Source organism: Dendrobates tinctorius, unplaced genomic scaffold, assembly GCF_039654945.1.
Source record: "Dendrobates tinctorius isolate UK_male_01 unplaced genomic scaffold, ASM3965494v1 ptg000083l, whole genome shotgun sequence".
Classification (NCBI taxonomy): Eukaryota; Metazoa; Chordata; class Amphibia; order Anura; family Dendrobatidae; genus Dendrobates; species Dendrobates tinctorius.
This window is the reverse complement of record NW_027361751.1, coordinates 8123316-8139927: the sequence shown is the minus strand read 5'-3', so window position 1 is coordinate 8139927 and position 16612 is coordinate 8123316. Positions and strand designations below refer to the sequence as shown.

The following is a 16612-nucleotide window of genomic DNA, read 5'->3' as shown; positions in this document are numbered from 1 at the left end:
AACCATAGCTGTCTACAAACTGTTATGTGTAATAATGAGAAATGGCACAGGGAAAAAGTATTGAACGCATTTACTAGAATCTAATACTTTGCACAAAAGGCTTTGTTGGTGATGACAACTTCAAGATGCTTCCTGTATGGAGAAATTGGTCGCATGCATTGCTCAGGTGTAATTTTGGCCTATTCTTCCACACAAACACTCTTCACATCCTAAAGTTTGCATGTGCTCCTTCTATAACCTCTGAGCTTTTATTTCTGCCATACATTTTCAATTGGATTCAGGTCAGGTGATTGGCTGGGCCATTCTAGCAGCTTTTTCGTTTTCTGACACCAATTGACAGTTTCCTTGGCTGGATGTTTTGGATCATTATCTTACTGAACTGTCCACCCTTGTTTCATCATCATCTTGGTAGATGGCGGCAGATTTTGTTTCAAGAATGTTTCAGTACATTTGTGAATTCATCCTTCCTTTAATCATATGAAGTTTGCTAGTGCCGTATGCTGAAAACCAGCCCCACACTATGATGTTCCCACCTCCAAACTTCACTGTTGGTATGCTGTGTTTGGGCTGATATGCAGTGCCATTTGGCCTCCAAACATGGTGTGTATTATGGTATCCAAAAAGTTCAATTTTAGTCTCATCTGACAAGACTATATTCTGCCAGTATTTCACAGGTGAGGGTGCATACAGGCCATTGAGTTTGACTTCATTACTTATAGTTTGCTTTGAAACAATTATACCTAATGTTTCCATGTCTTTCTGTAGCTCTCCACAGCTGTGGTTCTTGGCTCTTGGACAACTCTTCTGATAATTCCTTTCACTCCTTTTGAATTCTTGCGGGGAGCACCTGGTCATGGCCGTTTTATAGTGAAATTGTTTTTTCCACTTCCGGATTATGGCCCTAACAGTGCTCACTTGGGCCTTCACTAGTTTAGAAATTCTTCTGTAACCAATGCCATAAGTATGTTTTGCAACAATAAGGTGGCAAAGGTCTTGAGACAGCTCACTGGGTTTACACATCATGAGATGTTTCTTGTGTGGCACCTTGGTAATGAGATCTTTTTATGGGCCATCAGTTGGACCCGCTAATAATATTTTTCAACTAAGTGGCAGGATTGCTTTCTAATTACCAATAGAGGTGTAAAAACCATGGAAATCATGACACCAGCTGAAATCTTTCTCCATGTGTTCAAAACTTATTTAATCTGTGATATTTCTAATTATTACTCCACCTAATTTATTGACATCTTTGGTTTGAATTCTTTGCCTGTGTTGATTGGATGTGTTATTACTAACATCTGGTGAGAATTTCATTAAACAGCACATTTATAAATATACTAGAGGGAGACCTGATGCTATCGCATCGGGAGGGCGGTAATGTCAAGATGGGGGCAGGCTTTGCAGCGTTGAGAATCTCTCCCCCCATGTGCTCACCCACCTATCCACTCTCTCTTTCCCCATGTGCTGACTTCTCCCGTCTGTGCTCTCTTCTTTGACCTGTCTATCCCATGTGCTATCTCCCTTGTCTGCTGTCTCTCTCCTTCCTGTGCTGTGTTCTCCCCTCGTGTGCTGTCCCATTTGAGCTGTCTCTCACACCCCTGTGTCTGATCGTGTACAGAACATACCACAGCTCCTGAGCAGGGGAGGAAGCAAAAGACAATACTGACATTACAGTAGGAGATCGCAGAGGATACATTTTGTGAGGTAAAATATTGTTTAAAAACAGTTAGTGAAATATTTTACCTCACAAAATGAATCCTCTGTGATCCCCTGCTGTAATGTCCGCATTGTCTTTTGCTTCCTCCCCTGCCCTGGAGATGTGGTATGCTCTGTACACGGTCAGACACAGACAATTTTTAAATTTAACTTTCGTTCGAGGGAAAACCCCTTTAATGTGACCAGCCTCCTCTGCCTGTCGACACGTCGCGCATCTGCCGCCGGGATCAACCAAATGATTCACTGTGCCTGCGCAAAATTCGTGCAGGCGCAGGTCGACGGTGTTCCGCTGGTGGTACCGTGTCACAAGAAGTGAGATAGCGGGCACCACATCAAAATACAAACTAAATAACATTTTTAGGGATCAACCATATGCATATAAAAATTCAAGAAAAGGACACAAGAGAAAAGATATGCATAACAGCAGGGATCAACCTAAACAAATTACCTTTATTACAAGTATAAATACACAAAAATGGTATACAAAAAGGACATTGTTTTAAAAACATTTAAAAGTTCAAAAGGGTCCAAGGGACACATGGAAGGAGAGAACAGAGCAAATTCGGTCCTCCCAGGGATGGAGATAATGCTGCACAGTGTGTGGTGTTGTGAGTTAATTTTCCCCTTCACTACTGAGGCCCGAGGAACTCCCTCTTCTGGTAAAGAAAGGTAGTGAGCCTGATTATCAAACACCTGAGCCTGATGATGACTGGCTGAGTGGAGTTACTGACTGGATATAAGGCTGCCGACGCCCTTCTGCCCTGCGGGTGATTTCTCTGTGGGATCCTTGGAGACCAGTCTGAATTCCTGCTCTTCTAAAGCTAAGTTTTCTGCTCGGCTTTTTGCATTTGTGCTTTGACTTTGTTTTGCTTTGTTTTTCTGGATTTCTGCCATTCCCTGCTGGGTTGTGCTGAATTCCTTTAGCGCTGTCTTCTGAAAATACCTGAGTGCTGATTTAGTTTTTGAAGCCTAGCTGCTTCAGGGTCTTTTTCCATATCAGCTTGTTGGCTTATGTCTTTGATAGGGTTTTGGCAGATTGCAGACAGCAACCTTCCTTTCCTGTTCTGTTTAGTTAGCTTGGGCCCCATCGTTTGCTCAGCCTATCTTTCTATCTGTGTGAGTGTTTTTTCATCTTGCTTCACCGTCATTATATGTTGGGGGCTGCCTTTTACTTTGGGGTCTGCTCTGGGGTAGTTTAGATTTCCTTTTCTGTCTTTAGGCTATTTATCTCTCCGGCTGTGATCGAGGGGTTTAGGGCATCGTAGGAACCCCCCACGGCTACTGCTAGTTGTGTTGATAGGTTCAGGGGTCTGCAATCTCATAGTTGCCAACTTCTCTGGTTTTCTGGACGTAGCTTCTATTTTTGTGTCTGCCTCCTACGGTGACTCAATCATAACAGTGTGGCCCCAGATAATGAGGACAGTGAGTGGCCCCATCATGTTGCTGCTGCCTCAGTTACAAAATAAAACAAAAAAAAAAACTGTATACTCACCTCCTGCTGCTCATCAGCTTTGCCGGCTCTGGCGCAGGTCTCTGCAGCACAGCCCCTGCTTGTTCCATGTTCTCGGCGCTGCTGTGCTCTTCCTGCTTCAGCGGTCACGTGGTACTGCTCATTAATGTCATAAATATGCGCATATTCATGAGTTTAATGAGCGGTACCATGTGACCGCTGAAGCAGGAAGAGCACAGCAGCGCTGAGAACATGGAGCAAGCAGGGGGGCTGCAGAGGGTGAGTATGATCTCTGACACCCCCGAAACCCCTCCCCCGCCGACCCCCCCCGGTATATGACTCATGTATAAGCCGAGAGGGGGACTTTCAGCCCCAAAAAATAGGCTGAAAATCTCGGCTTATACACGAGTATATACGGTACTTAGAAAATTGGTGACTTGTTCAATAATTATTTCACCTGCTGTATAGAATTGATGTTATAAAGGCACCATAATAGAAGATACAATAATTATTGCTTAGTCTAAAGAATTTATAACCCTCACAATTTTCCTATTTCTTTTTTTCAGGGCTATTCTACTGACCTGCGCTCAGTAACCTCGGGGAACGCCACATTTACATTAGAGCTATCAAACTATGAAGCCATGAATTCCCAGGACCAGAATTCTCTGCTTAGGAAGAAGGGGCTTCTATAAACATTACAGGCGCTTATCATTCCAAGCTTTATACTGTATTTATTATTTGTATAAAAGTTAACTAGAATAAATTAAGCTCTACTCCACTAAAAGAAAATAAAAAAAAAAAAACAGGTAGTCACTTGTGATGGCTTTACCCCAACAAAAATCTGGTCTTGTGCTGCATAAGAGAGCTGGAGTGGCACTGGGAACAGTCGAAGAAGGTCCTCCTTCCACCAGATAACTCTTCTGCAAGTATTGGGCTGATGAGTCTCAGCTTGGTGTCTAATGGAGGCAGACATCACCGTTTTTCTTTTTTCCACTCTAGCTGTAAAATAAGGAATCTCGCCCCCAATTAAGTTGGGAAAGCAGTGGTGAATACAAAGTGCAACAGGGCAGACATAACTCCCTGGTTCCCATCAGTATAAGGGTAAATTGTCGTTCCTCGCCTCTATTTCTGCTTACCCACTTCACCAACTGAAAGTCGCTGTAGGGGTGACCTTGCTGGTCCCCTGGGGAGTTAAAATGAAGAAGTTGAAGATGGGATGAGTAAATGAGTTTAGGCATGTACAGTGTCCAGGAGATTCCCCCCATACAACACGCCCAAGCCATGAAGTAGGCAAAGCTGTGCCATTAGGTGTTTATCCCAGCACTGAGTTTTCCCAATCCTCCTCTGGCTGTCTTCTACAATGCGCTTGTCAGCAGCCATGGTGCCTGCATTAGTTTCCTACAGGGATTAAATAAAAACAATCTAATTAGATTTCCTCCTCCACTAGGGGGCATATGGTTTTGTACCTAGCATTCCGGCTGAGCGCATTCCGAGTATCCTGGATACTTCCCAAAATAATCCCCCAGATTCATTGCAGCCTAGAATGCATCAGCCATGAGGGCTTTTATATATTGAGGCCAGACACAGCCCTGTTACTCCACAGCGTCAAGCACTCCAAGTGCACGAGGTCCACACTGGCCACAATCATTGCCGAAGTGCCGTTCGTTTAATCCACTTCTAAAATTTAGATCCAGGGTTCATTGAAGCCTCGCCAGCAACAGTTGAGGGATGGGTCTTCTCCAGGCCCACCGAGTGACCATTTTCCAACCTTCCCCTCTCTATATTTCCTCCTCCTCGGACAAGAGGCCGATCATTCACTATACATTAGTGGCTGCTCCGGATAGGGCAGTAGATTTTTGGAGCAGCTGTTTTGCTCTTAATATTTACTCTTTCATTGTCTGATCAGGGAGATGATAGAAGCTCGTTTAACCTCTGCATGACAGGGCCAATTCCCACTTTCATTTTTTATTATTCTGTCCAGACATACGAGGGCTTGTTTGTGTGACAAGTACTACTTTTGAGTGACACCATTCATTTTACCATGTAGTGTACTGGAAACCTGGGGGGGAAATCTCCCAAGTGGAGAGAAATTATGGGAAGGTAAAAAAAAAAAATTATTTTATCAAGTTTGCAAAGAAACTGTTTTGGGTTTTGTTGCCATTTTCCAAGACCCATGATTGTTGAAGGCAGGTCCTGGCCGTAACACAGAGCCAGCACCAGCCACGTAAGGGGGAGGATCACCCTGTTAAATATTTTTCATAAATTAGTGCACAAGTTGTATTACACAGTTGCTTCTTTCTCCTCCAGGACTGATCTTACTCTGTCGCCTCATTGGGGGACACAGAACCATGTGTTATGCTGCTGTCCACTAGGAGGCGACACTATGCATAATCTGAAAAAGATTAACTATGGCTCCTCCTCTGCAGTATACACCCCTGGTCGGAGTCAGCCTTCTCCAGTTTTTGCTAGGTGTCGCAAGGAGGCACACCTAAAGATTTTTTTTCTTTTTTCCGTGTTTTTTCTTCCGGATGACAGATGAAGAAAAGTGAGTCTCCTGTGAGACTCCCGACATTGCTCCTTCCTCGGCCCCCGATTTTGGGGTGCCCAGTTGAAGTTGAGATGGCAGTTCCCCATGTCTCTCCTTACCCAGCCCTGCGGGTGCTGGTCCGAAGTCGAGACCCCCCTCCTTCCCCAATTCCTTTTGGTCTTGGGTTGAGGTCGAGGCGAGGAAGAAGCCCCCTGATGGCGACAGCAGCACCCTCCCCAATCCCCCTCTGAGGGAATTAGGTGGAGACGCCACAGGTAGGGTCTGCACCACAGCAATCGGCACGATATCGAGGGTCCCCAGCCAGCTGCGGGCCTCTGTTGGGGCCGGGGGGAGAGTGCTGGCAGGCACAGGGCTCCCTGCGCCCGTCTCTGCGGCAGCATCACTTCTAGCGCCTCAGGAGGACCCATCACAGGGCCCCGCTTCAGACTTCGGCCCCATCGCTAGCCTGCCTTTCAATCCGGGGGGGGGGTCCGGTTAAAATCCGACCCCCTCCTGGACTACCGCGCCGGCCTTGAGCCCTTCTGGGTATCGGTTTCTAATTTAGGCCACGGCTTCGGCCTAGTTGAAGCCGCCGCCGCCTCCTCTCCGCCCCCCGGATGACAATTATGACACTCCACAGTGTCATAGAAGGGGCGGATCGAAGCAGAAAGGGCGCGTTTCTACATACTATGCGCGCCCTTTCTCAGCTCTCCGCCCCCTTCTCCCTCCTCACTCTCGGCCATTTCTGACGCAGGCAAAGGTAGGAAATCAGCAGTAACACGCCAGCTAGTCTCCGGGGGGGCACAGGACGGTGGATCTTCGGCGCTGGACCTAGGAGCACACTGGTGGGGTAAGATCACAGCTTGGGCTCTTATGCTCGGCTGTGAATCCGGATCCCTGTAAGGCTCTCCTATAAGTTTCCCCTGCACATCCTCCCCTGTACGGCTCTCTCATAGCCAGCCCTTCCGCCCTCTGAGCACTATGCCAGGCTCAAGGTACAAGAGAGCCAGGCAGGACTGCTTTTATGCATTCTGCACAGCCTGCAAAATCACTCTCCCCAGTGGCAGCACGTACCCCCACTGTCGGGACTGTATCCAGAATACTGGGTCAGAACCCCAAGAGGCCCCTACCAATGCTTCAGTGACTGCTACCACGCCGGAATGGGCTACCCAGATGTCGCAGTCTATGACACAGTCCATAGATAACCTAACCTACACGTTATTCCAGGCTCTGCAGGGTCACGTCTCGGCTATGTCCGTTACCCAGCAAAGAGACAGCTCTACTCAGGGACAGGCCGTTTCTGGCTCTCCTAGACGTAAGTGAGCCCACGCTTCCCGTTCCTCTGCATCATCCCATAGCACACGGTCATCCCCCTCCAGGGAGAGACACCGTAGCTCCAGGTCACCTAGACCGTCCCCTACCAGACAGACAATGCAGATCTCCGCAGCAAACCCTGCCTACAGAGGACCTCCGCCCCTGCTCACACACCAGGGAACGCCTCAGCGATACCCAGGTGTTGTGAGCTCACCTGTTCATTCATCTTTTGTGTCCGAGGATCTCCCTCTTCTGGTGAAGGAAGGTAGTGAGGATGATTTGGATGAAAGAAACCAAACAACTGATCAGGAGGATCGTGACTGGGTAACGGGAACTACAGACTGGATATAAGGCAGCCGACGCCCTTCTGAGTTGCTGGTGATTTCTCTGCTGGATTCTTGGAGACCAATCTGATTCCTGCTTCCCAAAGATAAGTTTTTGCTCTGCTATTGAACTTATTAGTTTTGTTTACCTTGTTTTTTGAGTTCAGCCATCCCCGGCCGGGGGTGTGCTGGATTCTTTTTTCCTTGATCAGTGTTCTCTTTTGCTCTGCTTCCAGAATATTCTGAGTGCTGATATAGGGTTTGAAGTCTAGTGACTTCAGGGTCCTTTTTGCTTATCAGTTGTGTTGGTAGTATTTTGGCAGGGTTTTCTCGGATTGCAGACAGCAGCTTTTCTGTCCTGTCCTTTTTAGTTAGCTTGGGCCCCATCGTTTGCTCAACCTATCTTTCTATCTGTGTTAGTGTTTTCATCTAGCTTCACCGTCATTATATGTTGGGGTCTGCTCTGGGGCAGTCAGTTTTTCTCTTTTCTCTCTTTAGGCTTGTGTATTTCTCCGGCTGTGACGAGGTGTCTAGGATCACCGTAGGAACACTCCACGGCTACTGCTAGTTGTGATAGGATCAGGGGTCTGCAATCCGCTTGTTTCCAACCTCTCTGATTTTCTGGGCTGAGCTTGTGTTTTGTTTTTTTTCCTCCTCGGTGACTCAATTATAACAATCACCAGCCATACCGCAGATTCTAGGGTACTCAAAAGCAGGAAGGAATTGTTAAAAAAAAAAAAAAAAAAGTGTCAGAATTGCTAGAGGGGCAAGGGAGTAGGGACCTCTCCATCTCGTTGACTCAATCATAACACCCAGGAGTCGGAAGGCATCTGTGACTCCGAATCAGACAACGAGACGGAGAGGTCCCTAGTCCCTTGCCCCCCTAGCAATACAGCGCTAGTTGAAGACATAATTTCTTCTATCCATCGGGTGCTGGACATTTCTGATCCAACCCTGGAAGCCAAAGAACACAAAATTTGCTTTGAAGGTGTCCTGAAACCACCTGAGGTTTTCTCTAACCACCCGGAATTTCAGACGATCCTTACTAAGCAGTTTTCGCAGCCTGAGAAGAAATTTACCAATCGCAAATATTTGGAGGCTAGGTACCCCTTCCCACAAAAGGACACCAAGCAGTGGACAGATCCACCCGAAGTGGACCCGCCAGGCTCTAGACTAGCAGCACAGACCCTACTTTCACTGCCAGAGAGCTCAACCCTCAGGGACGCAGCAGACCAACAGGTAGAACGCATGGCTCGTTCAGTTTTCGAAGAGGCAGGAGCTTCCCTGGCCCCCGCGTTCGCTTCAGTTTGGGCGGCCAAGGCTATTCTAGCTTGGGCCAAAACACTGCAAGAGGGTCTCCAAGCTTCAAATCCCGGGCTCTTGGACCAAGCGGTTCAAATAGCAGTGGTAGCAGATTACATGCTTCATGCAGCCCTGGACTCCTCAAGAGGTGTAGCGGGGATAGCAGCTAACGCCATCACAATTCAGCGTATCCTCTGGCTGCAGGAATGGAAAGCGGATGCGGCCTCAAAGAAGTCCCTCACGCATCTCCCGTACCTTAGTGGACGGCTTTTTGGTGAAAAGTTGGACACAATGATATCCAACGCCACTGGGGGGTAAGAGTACCTCTCTCCCTCAACTAAAACCTAAACGCACGTTTAAACGGCATAACCAAACACGATTCCAGTCCTTTCGGAATTCTTCGGGCTGGTCCTTCTCACACCCAGCACAAAATCGTAACCGCTCCCCAAGCAGGGACAACCCACGGGCGGTGCAGAGGCCGGACAGGACCTGGCAGTCGAAAGCAGGCCAAGCGAAGCCCAAGGGAGGAAAGCCTCAAAATTTCGCTTCATCATGACTCACGAACTCCGGAAGACACCCCACCGGTAGGCGGGCGACTTCTACTCTTTCAGCAAGTCTGGCTGCCTATTACAGAAGACAGGTGGGTCAGGGAAATAGTGTCTTCCGAATAGAAGATAGAGTTCACTTCCAGTCCACCGAACAGGTTCTTCCTTTCTGTCCCACCAAAACCGCCAGACAAGGCTCATGCCTTCCACCAAGCGGTCTCCTCCTTCAAGCAGGAGTCGTACCGGTTCCCGTGACCGAACGCTTCCGAGGGTTCTACTCCAATCTATTCGTAGTCCCCAAGAAAGGAGGCAACGTCCGGCCCATAATAGACCTAAAACAGCTCTACAAATGCGTACGGCTCCGGCATTTTCACATGGAGTCCCTTCGGTCCATCATTGTGTCCATGGAGCAGGGAGAATATCTCGCCTCCATAGACATACAAGACGCATACCTGCATATACCAATTGCTCCCGCCCATCAAAGATTTCTCAGGTTCGCGATCATCCAGGACCACTACCAGTTCGTGACGCTCCCGTTCAGACTCGCCACGGCTCCCAGAATGTTTACCAAGATCATGGCAGCCACCATGGACGTTCTACACTCCAGAGGCATTGTAGTCGTTCCATACCTGTACGACCTTCTCATCAAGGCTTCCACCTTCAAGGACTGCGAGGTCAGCGTCTCAATCACAATCGACACTGAGTCGCTTGGGCTGGTTAGTCAACTTACAAAAGTCGACTACCCTGAGTCAGTCCCTGACCTTCCTGGGGATGCGATTCGACACCTCCAGGGGTCTGGTGCTCCTTCCCAGGGACAAGGCACTGGCTGTCCATCTGGGAGTTCGCATACTCCTCCGCAATCCTCCCCGATCTCTCCGGTTTGCCATGAGAGTCCTCGGCAGGATGGCAGCAGCAATGGAGGTGGTACCATTTGCCCAGTTTCACCTCAGGCCTCTTCAACTAGCCATCCTCAAGTCTTGGGACAGGAAACCCTTCTCCCTCAACAGGGAGTCCCGGTTGACATAGTCAACCAGGAGGTCCCTACACTGGTGGCTCAAGCCAATTTCGCTTGTGAGAGGAAAATCCTTTCAGGTCAATGGAAGGTATTGACCACCGATGCAAGCCTGACAGGTTGGGGTGCGGTGCACCTACATCACAGGGCACAAGGCAAGTGGTCACCAGTGGAAGCGACCTTGCCCATCAATATCCTGGAAATTCGGGCCCTCTTCCTGGCACTGAGAGCTTTTCATCACTTGCTGGCAGCCTCTCACATACGGATACAGTCGGACAACGCCACGGCAGTGGCATATGTGAATCACCAAGGCGGGACCAGCAGTACCCAGGCGATGAGAGAAGTGGCACATATCCTCCACTGGGCGGAAGATACGAGGTCGGTACTCTCTGCGGTCCACATTCCTGGTGTGGACAACTGGGAAGCCGACTTCCTCAGCAGACAAGGAATGGACTCGGGGGAGTAGTCTCTCCACCCCGAAATTTTTCACCATATCTGCCTTCGTTGGGGGACCCCGGACGTGGACCTAATGGCATCCCATTTCAATGCCAAGGTCTCCAATTTCATGGCCAGGACACGCGATCCGCGGTCGCTCGGAGCGGATGCCCTGGTTCAGGACTGGACACAGTTCCAGCTTCTGTACATTTTTCCACCCCTCCCCCTGATCTCCAGGGTCGTGAGAAAGATCAAACAAGAGGGAGTTCCAACCATCCTGATCGCGCCGGACTGGCCCAGACGTACATGGTACGCTGACATAGTACAACTTACAGCAGACGCCCCCTGGCGTCTCCCCGACCTTCTGTCACAAGGTCCGTTCTACCATCAGAACTCAGGGGCTCTCAATTTGACGGCGTGGCCCTTGAAACCTGGGTTCTAACCCAGGCAGGGCTCTCACCAGATGTCATTACGACCATGATCAGGGCAAGGAAGCCAGCCTCCGCCAAGATTTATTACCGTACCTGGAGAGCTTTCTTTACCTGGTGCGATTCTCGCGGACAGGTCCCACTCCCGTATTCCCTCCCGAAGGTACTCGGTTTTCTTCAATCGGACCTGGATGCCAGGCTATCCCTAGGCTCGCTTAAAAGCCAGGTGTCAGTGCTTTCAGTGCTTTTCCAAAGGCTTATTGCTAACAAGCCGCAAGTAAGGACTTTTCTCCAGGGAGTTTCCCGATTAGTTCCTCCCTACAGACGTCCAGTGGAAACGTGGGACCTCAACCTGGTCCTGACAGCATTGCAGGCACCACCTTTCGAACCCCTTAAGGAAGTCCTGCTCCGCATTGTCGCAGAAGGTGGTTTTTCTGGTGGCATTCACCTCGCTACGCAGGGTGTCTGAATTGTCAGCACTCTCCTGCAGACGGCCTTTCCTAGCCTTCCACCAGGACAAGGTGGCTCTCCGCACAGTACCATCCTTCCTTCCAAAGGTTGTGTCCAACTTCCACCTCAATGAGGAAATTTCACTGCCATCCCTTTGTCCGGTTCCGGTTCATAGAGTGGAGAAGGCTCTACATACGCTTGACCTCGTCAGAGCATTGCGTATATACGTGTCTAGGATTGCACCATTCCGGAAGTCCGATTCCCTTTTCCTTCTTCCAGAAGGCGTTCGCAAGGGTCTGCCGGCTGCCAAAGCTACCCTTGCCAGGTGGATCAAGTCCACCATACAAGAGGCTTACCGACTGAACAATTCTCCTCTTCCGGCCGGTATCACAGCACACTCTACGCGGGCAGTAGGGGCCTCCTGGGCCAATCGGCACAAGTGTGTAAGGTGGCCACTTGGACTAGCCTACACACGTTTATGAAACACTACAGTGTTCATACCCAGTCCTCAACGGATGCGAGCCTGGGTAGATGGGTTTTGCAGGCGGCAGTGCCCCAAGTTTAGGGACCTGCTAGCACAATATTCGTCCATTGCTTCCCACCCAGGGACGTCCCATGGTTCTGTGTCCCCCAATGAGGCGACAGAGTAAAGGAGATTTTTGTGTACTCACCGTAAAATCTCTTTCTCTTAGCCTCTAATTGGGGGACACAGCTCTCACCCTGTTGCCCTTATGGGCCATTGTTATGGTTGAGTTCTCGTATTGTTTCTTGAGCTTGTACATAGTAGCCTTCTTACAGGCATGGTTATGTCGTTTGTTATGTTCCTCCTAATGCTTTTGCACAAAACTGGCGAAGGCTGACGCTGACCAGGGGTGTATACTGCAGAGGAGGAGCCATAGTTAATCTTTGAGATTATGCATAGTGTCACCTCCTAGTGGACAGCAGCATAACACATGGTTCTGTGTCCCCCAATTAGAGGCTAAGAGAAAGATTTTACGGTGAGTACACAAAATTTTTTTCCCTCAAAATTCTCAGGTAAAATTTGCATTCAGTGAAGACAGACTACTGATAAATGTTACCTCCTGCAGGAAGTGTTACTTACTTGCACATTATATACCCATTTGTATAATATATGGTAGGTATTTCATATTTATATAATTTATACTGTGACTGGATGTACCCATTAGTGTATGAATACTATACTACTCACCCATCTACTTATTAGACTTGCATACTTCCCTCCTGCTCTGTATTCTGCTTGTTGTGGTACCAGTTCACACTTTATGAACCAGCCATAAAGTGTGAACTGGTACCAGACTCCTCCATGCCCTGGGTACCTGATTCCTGTAAAAAAATAGAATTAAAATAAAAAATAGGAATATACTAACCCTCTGTCGGCCCCCGGAGTCCTCAGCAGTGCACGCAGCGCTGCCAGCAACTTCCGTTCCCAGGGATGCATTGCGCGAATCACCCCACCAGATGACATCACAGTCGCGTGACTGCTTAGTCATCTGAGGTGATGCTCGCAATGCATCCCTGGGAACGGAGCTTGCCAGCAGCGTTGCTGAGTGCCGGGAGAAGTCCGGGGGCCGACAGAAGGTGTAGTATATCCCTATTTCTTTATATTTTTAATATTCTATACTTTACTAGAGTTGAGCGACTTTAGTCTGATCGGGTTTCATGAAACAAAATTAGTTTCAGATGAAACTGGTCCAACTAGGGCAAAAAAAGTCAGAGTTTCGTCTGAAACCCGACCCCAATGCAAGTCAATGGGGAATAAAAGTCAGCATCGAGTGGATGAATGTAATCTGCTCAATGCCGACTTTTATTTCCCATTGACTTGCATTGGGGTCGGGTTTTGGACGAAACTCCGACTTTTTTTTTTTGCCCTAGTTGGACCAGTTTCATCTGAAACGAATTTTGTTTCATGAAACCCGATCCGACTAAAGTCGCTCAACTCTATCCTTTAGTAAAAAGTTTGTCACACTTGTCAAGCACTATGCACTAAAGCGCTAGCATTCTGCAAGCTAAAAACACTTGTTTAGCAGGAAAACGCATGCGAATCCCACGGCGGGGAGTTGCGGAAAATCCTGCAGCATTTCTGCAACATGGGCATATAGCCTTAAGGTTGGGCTCTTTGTTTAGGTTGTCTCTTAGAGGGGATATTAAGATAGATCTATCTCCAAGGGAAGAGTCAGACAGCCGTATTAGGCTATGTGCACACGTTGCAGATTCTGCTGCATTTCCGCAGCGTTTTTGGCCCTGTGGAAACGCAGCAGTTCCGCAGACATGATACAGTACCATGTTAGCCTATGGCATTTCAAATCCGCTGTGCTCACGCTGCGTTTTTTTCCCCGCACGGTTTTGCTCCGGTTTACAAACCGCAGCATGTCAATTGTGCGGATTCCGCAGCGGTTTCACACCTTTAACATAGTAGGTGTGAAACAGCAGGCTAATCCCGCAGGAAAACCGCAGGTCACTTTACCTGCAGTTTTACCTGTGGATCCGCACAGAAAAACCGGCGGGTGAATCCACAGCATGTGCACATAGCCCAACTCTGACAAGTAATGAAACCCAGTGGTTGGGCTGGTCTTCGGCTCTTCCCACCCAAGCATGATGGCTGCAAAGAAATACATGCTGTCACGCTTGGGTCGGGAGAGCCGCCGGCCAGTCCGAGTATTGTGTTGCGATCGCAGTCAGTTACATGGCTGTCTGACTCTTCCCTAATGCTGAGAACACTAGGGCTGTGAGTGACAGCTTATAGGCTAAGGACCATTTGTTGTTTGCCTTCCCGGCCATTTTTGGACCAGTTTATAGATGTAATCCCATTGGATGTACATGAGAACATTACTAATTGTGTAAGCATTTCTTGATGTAATACTACTACAGGACAGACATTTCAGATTTTTATCAAATCCCAAATCAATAAACACATGAGCAATGCATCAGTAACACTGGCCTCTCGCACACTGCATAGAGTAAAGGAGTTGGTGGAGGATATGCACACTTTCTCCTTCAAACCACATATCCAAGCCCTTTCCACTTCCTGCCGACTTCAACTCAAAAATATTTCACGGATCCGTACATTCCTCAACCCAGAATCTGCAAAAATCCTAGTCCATGCCCTCATCATCTCCCGCCTTGACTACTGCAACCTCCTCCTCTGTGGCCTCCCCTCTAACACTCTCGCAACCCTCCAATCTATTCTTAACTCTGCTGCCCGACTAATCCACCTCTCCCCTCTGTCAATCCCTGCACTGGCTCCCCATTACCCAAAGACTCCAGTTCAAAACCCTAACCATGACATACAAAGCCATCCACAACCTGAGTCCTCCATACATCTGTGACTTAGTCTCCCGGTACTTACCTGCACAAAACCTCCGATCCTCACAAGATCTCCTTCTCTACTCCCCTCTTATCTCCTCTTCCCACAATCGCATACAAGATTTCTCCCGCGCATCCCCTCTACTCTGGAACTCTCTACCACAACATATCAGACTCTCGCCTACCATGGAAACCTTCAAAAAGAACTTGAAGACCTACCTCTTCCGACAAGCCTACAACCTGCAGTAACCACCTATCCCCCAAACCGCTGCACGACCATAGAATCGTAGAGTTGGAAGGGACCTCCTGGGCCATCTGGTCCAACCCCCTGCTCAAAGCAGGATTCGCTAAATCATCCCAGTTAGATGTCTGTCCAGCCTCTGTTTGAAGACTTCCATTGAAGGAGAACTCACCACTTCTCGTGGCAGCCTGTTCCACTCATTGATCACTCTGTCAAAAAGTTTTTTCTAATATCTAATCTGTGTCTCCTCCCATTCAGCTTCATCCCATTGCTTCTAGTCTTTCCTTGTGCAAATGAGAATAAAGTTGATCCTTCTACAATGTGACAGCCCTTTAGATATTTGTAGACAGCTATTAAGTCTCCTCTGTCTTCTCTTTTGCAAACTAAACATTCCCAAATCCTGCAACCTTTCCTCATAAGACAGGGTTTGCAGACCGGTCACCATTCTGGTCGCTCTTTTCTGAACTTGCTCCAGTTTGTTGATGTCTTTTTTAAAATGTGGTGCCCAAAATTGGACACAATATTCCAGATGAGGTCTGACCAAAGAGGAGTAGAGGGAAATAATTACTTCACGTGATCTAGACTGTATGCTTCTGTTAATACATCCTAGAATTGCATTTGCCTTTTTTGCTGCTGCATCACACTGTTGACTCATATTCAGTCTGTGATCTATTAGTATACCCAAGTCTTTTTCACATGTGCTGTCACTTAGCCCTATTCCTCCCATTCTATATATGCTTTTTTCATTTTTATTGCCCAGATGTAGTACTTTGCATTTCTCCCTGTTAAAAACCATTCTGTTAGTTGCTGCCCACTTCTCCAGTTTATTTAAATCTTTTTGAATCCTCTCTCTCTCTTCTCTAGTATTAGCTATCCCTCCTAGCTTTGTGTCATCAGCAAATTTAATCAGTTTACCCTCAATTCCTTCATCTAAATCGTTGACCAGATCTACCCTCGCCTACTGTATCCTCACCCATCCCGTTGTAGATTGTGAGCCCTCGCGGGCAGGGTCCTCTCTCATCCTGTACCAGTCGTGACTTGTATTGTTTAAGATTACTGTACTTGTATGTATTATGTATACCCCTCCTCACATGTAAAGCGCCATGGAATAAATGGCGCTATAATAATAAATAACTTTATATTTGCCACTCCTTTTAGAGCGATGACTATGCAGGCATAATTTGATTTTGTGACAACTGTTCTAAATACTCCAACCCTTTAATAAATTACTATAAAATGTCTTCTTGGAGTTTAGGCCACTTTTCTCATCTCTTCCCAATCAATGCCTTGTTGGAAACTTATATAAAAGTTAAGGGATCAATTCTTGACCCAATTCCAAGGATCAATCACAATTGATATAATAATAAAAAAAAAACACGTACAAATACTGTCACTCTCCAAATGGGATGGAAATTACAGAAACCAAGTCCCCTCCTAATGTTGTACCATAAAAGAGGCCAAAATGGGAAGAAATATGAATAATCCACGAGGTGGTGCACAGTGTTTGATGCTCCCTGTCGTTCTCACAGACAACCAGACACCATG

General features: G+C 47.7%; 1 protein-coding gene and 1 long non-coding RNA gene across 2 annotated transcripts in view; one reads left to right on the top strand and one right to left on the bottom strand.

Moving 5' to 3' along the window:
• Positions 1–3975, top strand: part of GFM2 (GTP dependent ribosome recycling factor mitochondrial 2) — a 62644-nt gene extending 58669 nt beyond the window's left edge. Inside the window, exon 21 of the mRNA XM_073584079.1 lies at positions 3733–3975. Coding sequence (XP_073440180.1) covers positions 3733–3858 — 126 coding nt within the window. The 3' untranslated portion in view covers positions 3859–3975. The remainder of the gene's footprint in view (positions 1–3732) is intronic.
• Positions 3777–12843, bottom strand: LOC141097105 (uncharacterized). Its single transcript, XR_012233851.1, has 2 exons — positions 12713–12843; positions 3777–4564 (listed from the first exon to the last, which is right to left on the bottom strand). It is a non-coding gene; the product is annotated as an uncharacterized lncRNA (long non-coding RNA).
• Between the last annotated feature and the right edge of the window lie 3769 nt (positions 12844–16612).